This window comes from Crocodylus porosus, unplaced genomic scaffold (assembly GCF_001723895.1).
Source record: "Crocodylus porosus isolate Cpor-Errol unplaced genomic scaffold, CroPor_comp1, whole genome shotgun sequence".
NCBI lineage: Eukaryota > Metazoa > Chordata > Crocodylia > Crocodylidae > Crocodylus > Crocodylus porosus.
In genome coordinates this window covers 9,869,401-9,877,139 of record NW_017728916.1, presented here as the reverse complement: position 1 = coordinate 9,877,139, position 7,739 = coordinate 9,869,401, and the positions used below count along the sequence as shown (strand labels likewise).

General features: G+C 45.7%; 1 protein-coding gene across 2 annotated transcripts in view; it reads right to left on the bottom strand.

Moving 5' to 3' along the window:
• HTATSF1 (HIV-1 Tat specific factor 1) overlaps positions 1-6,374 on the bottom strand; it is a 20,619-nt gene extending 14,245 nt beyond the window's left edge. Inside the window, exons 1-3 of one of the 2 annotated variants that reach the window (XM_019536426.1) lie at positions 6,157-6,374; positions 2,729-2,933; positions 2,318-2,365 (exon numbers count right to left, since the gene is read on the bottom strand). In XM_019536426.1, the coding sequence (XP_019391971.1) occupies positions 2,318-2,365; positions 2,729-2,933; positions 6,157-6,342 (439 nt within the window). In that variant the 5' untranslated portion in view covers positions 6,343-6,374. Of the gene's footprint in view, positions 1-2,317; positions 2,366-2,728; positions 2,934-4,863; positions 4,958-6,156 lie in introns of those variants that run through there. The other variant, XM_019536427.1, reaches the window with a different exon arrangement.
• Positions 6,375-7,739: the final 1,365 nt, after the last annotated feature.

Genomic DNA, 7,739 nt, shown 5'->3' with positions numbered 1-7,739 from the left:
ATCTATGAATCTATGAGACCTCAGGAGCAGTGTTCCCTCTAAGCTGCACCGTGTGCACGGCCACACAGGTGTGCCTTGCAGCACGGCATGAGCGCACCTGCATGGCTGCACATGCAACAAGGTTTAGAGGGAATGCTGCTCAGGAGGTCATCCAGTCCAACCCCTTGCTCAAAGTAGGAGCATCCTCAACTATATCATCCCAGCCATGGTTTTGTCTAGCCTGGTCTTAAAAACCTCCACCACTTCTCTGGGTAACTAGTTCCAGTGCTTTATTACCCTCCTCACGAGAAACTTTTTCCTAATGTCTAGCGTAAACTTCCCTTGTTGTAACTTGAGACTGTTGCTCCTTGTTCTACCATCTGCCACCACTGAGAGGAGTTCACCTCCATCCTCTTTGAACCTTCTCCTCAGGGAGTTGAAGGCTGCTATTAAATTCCCCCCCTCAGTCTTCTCTTCTCCAAACTAAATGAGCCCTGTCCCCTCAGCCTCTTCTCACAAGTCATGGGCCCCAGCTCCCTAATCATTTTCTTTGCCCTCCACTAGACTCTCTCCAATTTGTCCACATCCTTTCTGCAGTGGAAGGCTCAAAACTGAACACAGGACTTCAGATGTGATTTCATCAGTGCTGAGTAGAGGGGAAGAATCATTTCCATCGATCTGCTGACAACACTCCTACCAATGCAGCCCAGCATGCTGTTAGCCTTCTTTGCAACTAGGGCACACTGCTGCCTCATATTTAGTTTACTGTCCACTGTAACCCCCAGGTCCTTTTCTGCAGAGCTGCTGCCCAGCCAGTCAGCCCCCAGCCTGCACCAGTGCATGGGATTGTTTTCTCCTAAGTGCAGGACTTTGCACTTGTCCTTGTTGAACTTCTTGAGATTCCTTTTGGTTCAATTCTGCAGTTTGTCTAGGTCATCAAGTCTTAGCCCTATCCTCCAGTGTATCTACTATGTCCTACAACTTGGTGTCACCTGCAAGCTTGCTAAGCATACACTCCATCCCTTCTTCCAGGTCACCGACAGAGGTAATGAAAAAACACCATCCCCAGAACCGATCCCTGGGGCACTCCATTTGACGCCAGCTGCCAGCTAGACATTGAGCTATTGATTACTACCCTTTGAGTCCAAAGATTCAGTCAGTTTTCTAACCACATTACAGTTCATTCATCCAACCCATACTTCCTTAGCTTGGCTGCAAAAATGTTGTGGGAGACCATATCAAAAGCCTTGCTAAAGTTGAGGTATATCATGTCTACTGTCCTCCCCACATCCACAGAGCCAGTCATCTCTTCACAGAAGGCAATCAAGTTGGTCAGGCACGACTTGCCCTTGGTGAATCCATGGTGACTGTTCCTAATCACTGTCTCCTCCAAGTGCTTATAAATGGATTCCTTGAGGATCTGCTCAATGATTTTTCTAGGGACTGAATTGAGGCTGACTAGTCTGTAGTTCCCTGGATCTTCCTTCCCTTTCTTAAAGATGGGAACTATGTTTGCTTGTCTGGGGCCTCTCCTGATTGCCATGAGTTTTCAAAGATAATGTCCAGCAGCTCTGCAACCAATTCCCTCAGCACCTCTGGGTGCACCGCATCTGGCCCCATGGACTTGTACATGTCCAGCTGTTCTAAACAGCCCCTAACCTGTCCTTTCACCACTGTTGGCTACTCCCCTCCTCCCCAAACTGTGCTGCCAGTGCAGTTGGCTGGGAGCTGACCTTGCTTGTGAAGACTGAGGCAAAAAAGGCACCAAGTACTTCAGCCTCTTCCCCATCATCTGCACTAGGGTGCCTCCCCCATTAAGTAAGGGACCCAACACTTTTCATCATCTGCCCCTTGCTGCTGACAGATTATATAGAAGTGATGTTTTAAAAATGTGTTTACAACACGCTTGTGCTAAAACTTGCAGCAGTTAAAAAAAGGTAAACCACATCAAATCTGAATGAGCTAAGTTACTACAAGCAAGTTTATTTCAAAGTCAATGATTTAAAAATTTCCCCTCACTTCCATGCACTCAGAGAGACCAGGGTCTAACAGGAAGGTGAGAGAGCAGCTTGCAGGGGGAAGACATCAGGGCAGCAGAGGGCAAAGAGACTATGTAACACCCCAAATTTATTTTTCCTACTACTGCAGTGGGAGGACAAAGGCAAGCCTCCAATAATTAGATTCTACACTTGGAAAACATAAATTCGTTGTAATTTTCCATATATAAAAATGCAATGATGGGGAAGAGGGGGCCATTTTATATTCAAGTAAATACAGTAATTAGGTGAATCACCTACACAAATCCTTGTTCCACATGAATGATAACATGCTCACTTACCAGTAACGTATACATTTGTGTTTTTGTCTTCTTCAACCTGAAACCACCCTAAAAACAAAATCATAATTTAAATACAATGATGTTAAGGAATTAAATATGGAAGAGCTGATCTTTATGTAGTTTAGAAGCTCACAGTAAATCTTAACAGTTCAGAAACTCATTGTCCCATCTGTCAATTTCATCCAGAATTTTTCCACTTAATGACAACATTTTGAGCGTCCTGTCAGTAAGTTCTTTTTCACTGTAGAAATACAGGTTTTTAGAAGCAAATGTGTTATATAAATCGAGTACTTCAGACTTTTCAAAATAGATTTATTTTTGTTGCGCAAGATACTGAAAAACAATTTAAAATTGCCACCCCACCCTTAAAAATAGTACTTTTCCAACTTGTATAAAAATAGGACTGCTTGCCTGCATCAGGTTTTCTTTTTTCTCCTTTCTGTTTGGGATCTGCTTGTTGCGATTCTTTTTTATTTGTTGGCTGCCGCATTCCAGATGTCCTAGAATCTGCAGGTGGCTTACTTTGAATCATTGCACCAGAAGCAGAGGAACTGTCTTTATTCTCTGTAGAGAAGCCATAGTTTGCATGATATGTTGCAAGGAAGTCCTCATTTATCTGAAAAGAAAAAAAAAAAATGAGAGTATATATTAATCCATAGTTCAAAGAATATCCATATTTCAAAGAACTGCCCACTGTGCCATGTTACAAGTATAGTGATTTTCTGATAACAACTTCCAAAACACACTAAACAATGGAGATTATTTCACTTGCAATGATAGTGGAAAGGGTCACTAGACAGCACAGTTGAACCATTACCAATAAGTATTAAGAAAGCCATAATGAAAGTCCATACAAACTGTGTAAAATACCTGAACCAACCAAAATTCGACACCTTTTGTCTATATTGCACCTGAAATTTTAAGAAGTGCTGCCTTTTCCCCCCTCCCCAGTAAAATTCTCTATCACTCACTGAGTTAGATTGCTCTCAAGTACAGAAACCAAGCGCTCTCAGCCATGTCAAACAGATGAAATGACATGGACAGCCAGCCAAGAAATATCAACTATTAATGTCGCTGTCACTTGAGGACATCTGTCTTTTGGAAGCAACATTTTCAAAGAGAAAGTATAATGGGTGTTGATAGACAGTAAACATCTCATTGTAGATTATATGAATTAATACTTGGCTTTAAGTCTAAGATCATACATCATATCTTTGGCTCAGCCACTACTTGAAGATAAGTTATCTGGCTCTGTTCCTATCAGGCCTCCCTCCAGGGAATGACTATATGACCAAGTAATGTCAACGCCAGCCTTTAAGAAACTTGTTTTAAATGAAGTACTTTAATCTTTGCTAGACAAGTATCAGTGCTAAGGTTATAAATCAGCTGTGGCATAGTTATAACAAAAAGAGGAAAATATGGTCAACCTTTCATGTAACCTTTTCAGGCTGGATTCAACTGTAGAGGAGTGCTACATCTGCCTGTAATAATCAATGTGATGATTTTTTTTTTCTTCTATTTCACACGCATTCAAAAAGGACAAGACTTAATTCCAGAGTGAGCTCTTAGAAGGTACGAATAACACCGTACTTGAGTGCTGAGAGGAATGTATTAAATCACTACAGTCCCTTGCTCTTTTACACAGATTATTTGGGGCTCAACAACAGTACACTATTACATTCCAGATCTTACAGACCCCCAGTGCTCATATGCTTGCAATGCTTGACTGTTCACTGGACAGTTTGCTTGCCTCATGAAGCCAACACAATTTAGTGCAATTCAAAACCAAAAGGTTGGATCTGGTCTACTACAATAGCGGTGCACTGACCTTTTGAAAAAAAAAAAAATCTTACATTAGGGTGACTTCAATTATGCTTGGCTCTAGTCAACCTTAACAACTTGTTAATACAATATCACAAGTACTGAATTCTCTCTCTCAGAATTTTTTTAATAGATTTTCAAGTTTTTCAGTTAATGCTGTTGACAGCTTGCACTGAACAACTTACTATATCAGTAAATCAATCCCTCCTAAAAGTAATCTTCTTGAAGCTGCACTCTTTTCAAAATTTGATGGTAAGATTATATTCGGACAAAAACTTAATTTAAATCTACTTCTTGGTACATGACCTATTTTGCTTTTAGAATGTTTTGTGTTATAATGCTGGCCCCAAAAACAATGGCATGCACCACACTTGGTAAAGGTTTTGTAAGTGAGAAAGAATCCATTCCACACACTAAAAGCCCATAGACAGCTTCCCTCTAGTGAGCTTCAACCCATTTCAGCAGGAATTGGAGGTTGTTTAGTCTTCAAGCCCACTCAAAAGCAGGGCTGGGGGGGTTGAATCGGGGCAACCATCCTGGGCCCCTCGCTTTGGGGTGCCCCACAGAGCCAGGTGGAGCACAGCGGCTTCATGTCCAGCTGCTCTGAACCCCCTGCCCCACCAAATCCTTGTGTCCAGGTACAGGGCCCCACACAGGCTGATTTGCTGGCCCTGCACCCTGCTCAGGTCACCTCTGTTCAAAAGACTCAGGAAAGAAACACATACCAGGAGCCATTAATACTAGAAGGACTTGTCATAGCATCAAACTGAGCAAACCAAAGTAGAAACAAACTGAACGTCTGGCCACAGAGAACATGGTCTACATTTGAAAGAGACAGAGACCAAAAACATGGGTTTAGCAGTGAAGAATGCCAACATACAAGCTATTTCTTTGTGCTGCCAGACATGATGCGTCTTGCAAAAGACATTAGATCCTATGTTGAATTTGTATCTGAAAATATCATTTATCAGCAAGGATTTTTTTCTTTTTTAAGGAGCACAGTACAAAAATGGTAGCTGTTCATATTTATATTGTAAGACTTCTAACAGTATCCAGAATTCAGGCAAGCACAGACATGCCAAACGAATGAAACAAAAAACCACACGTCTGGCTTTGGGCATCACTAAACTTTTTCTATTTCAGGTCTGCTTAATTTACAAATTCAGAAGTATTTTGCACCCAAGTTCTAAGGAGCACAGCAAGAACATGTCATTCATGTGTCCAAAACGTTGGAGGCCATAGGCCACAAGTAGAGGGATATAGAACTCCTTTTACATGACAAGGCTCTTCGGGTAGATGCTATCTCTTTTACTAGCCCAGCTCTGATAGGTGTCAAAACCGTTACTAGCCCAGCTCCGATACAGCTGGCAAAACCGTTATTAGCCCAACTATTTGAGTCGGTCTAATAAAACAGATCAGTTCTACCCAAAGAGCCTTGTCTGCTTACGTCCTTATACCAGCACGGCTACAACCAACACCCCGGCATCATTTTGTATGAAGAGAAAGGCAAGGAGGCCCAGGGCTTAGGATGTACAAATGCCAAATGCAGACCGAGAGATCGTCTCCCGTAAAAAAAACTCTGAACTAGGTCATGATTTTGGGGGCCACCCTGCCCTGCCTCCAGCTGGACGCAACCCTAGGGTAGCGGCTCTCAACCTTGGCACACTCAAGGCTCCCAGTCAAAAATGCTTCAGTCTCACATGATTTTTGACTGCAAATAAAACAAGACGGCAACTCTTCTTTGGCCAAGGACTTGGGACCCCCCCACAAGGGGCAGAGCAGTTTCTGCACCATAGGCATTGGGATTTGGAAATCTCTGGGTCCACCTCGCCTGACAGCTATATCCAGTCTTCCCACAGCCATGCCTTTCCACTCCGAGGCCGAATTCAGCAGGGTCGACCCCGATCCTCCTCGGGGGGGCGCGATTCAAAGTCTATCGTCCGACGCAAGGCGCGATGGATGGTCCCAGCGCGCCCCCACCCCAACAAGACGCCCCGCACCGCCCCCGCGTGACGCACCTTGGGGAACCAGGCCTTTTTCTCGCGGTCCCACTCGTAGGCGGCGCCGTCGGCCGGGTCCACGTAGGTGAAAGCGTCTGTGTCGCCCTCGCCGCCGCCGCCCTCGCCGTAGAGCTGCTGAAGCCGCAGCTGCTGGTGAAACTCGTCGTTGCCGTCCGGGCCCCCCGCCCCGCCGCCGCCGCTCATCGTCCCCCCGGGGCCTCCCCTCAGTGCGGCCCGAGCACCTCCCGGGCCATCAGCGCATGAGCGGAAGTGCGTTACCGGAAGGGGCGGGGCCCCCTGTGCCCGGAAAGTGTCGTTGTGGGGACGGCCAATGAGAGCACGCACGGCTCAACGCGCGGCCAATAGCAGGGTCCAGGACAAAGAGAAACGCGGGGATTAGGCTAGCCTATCAGCGGTGGCGTGGCATCTATGGGGAAAGGGGCGTGGCTACGTTTCCCGCCTCTGCTGAGGGGGCTTCGAGGCCCTTCTAGGCCGCTGGATCTCCGACTGCCACGCTGGTCTGTCAGGCCTGCGGTGCCCAAACGCAACCCCCTCATTAACCAGGCACAACCTAGCCTGCAGGCAGCTCCAGCAGGGCACGGGGCTGCTCCTGGGTTGTGGCCGTGATGTCCCAGCGTGGCATGACCATGACTCGTGGTGACAGGGGATTTGTTCGAAACGACAGCTGCTCACAGGGTTGGAGGCCTGCCCCACAAGGAGGTCACCGAGGTGGAAGGACCTCACCAAAGGCCGTTCTTCTGTCCTTGTGACAATGTGCTCCAGGCCTTTTAACACCTCGGCCAGACCAGTCACAGAAATGATAAGCCCCCTTTAGTACTGGAGGCACTGCAGATTTCTTTGGACAAACAATAATGAAAACCGGGACGGAAACGGAGGTCAGAGGTTCATAAAACAAGTGCTAACGGGGGGCAGTGAGTGGAGCACACAGGCCCTCAAATAAGTGACGTGTTACAGGTGGCTTAGAGATGGAATAGAGTCTGCAAAAGAAAGATTGCCCATCATAAAACCCCAATTCATCTCTTCCTGAGGTTCATTTCAGCCTGGCACTGGGGTAGTTTCCATTGAAGAAAGGCCCAGATTAAACAGAAAAGTCTGTTCTTTCGGGCTGTATTTATATCGTTGCTATGGAAGGAAGGATGCCAGAGCATCCTCATGGACTTGTAGGTGCACAGAGCAAGCAGACCCCAGCACAGGATTATGAAGCACAAGAGAAGCTGAATTTAAAATGCTTGCTCCAACCATTTGTTACGAAGCGTTTCCTGGTCGCTTCCTTTAGGAATCCCTGTGTTCTGGATTTTCTGCCTGGTGTTGGTTTCTTACAGATGCTTCAAGGTACATGTTTGTCAGCTGCCGTTGGAATCAAGCTGCTCAGATTTCACACGCTGATGTGCAGATTTTCCCCCTTAAGGTTATTTAATTATATTCTTCCTTCAGGAGTTTCAAAGGGTGCGTCTACACAAGATGCTTACTGCACATTCGCCTAATAATACTGCACAGTTGCGTGGCGATTAAAAACTGTGCTAATAACCTACTGCTCAGTATTATTAGGCTTAGTAAGCATCACAAAATAACCACGTGCC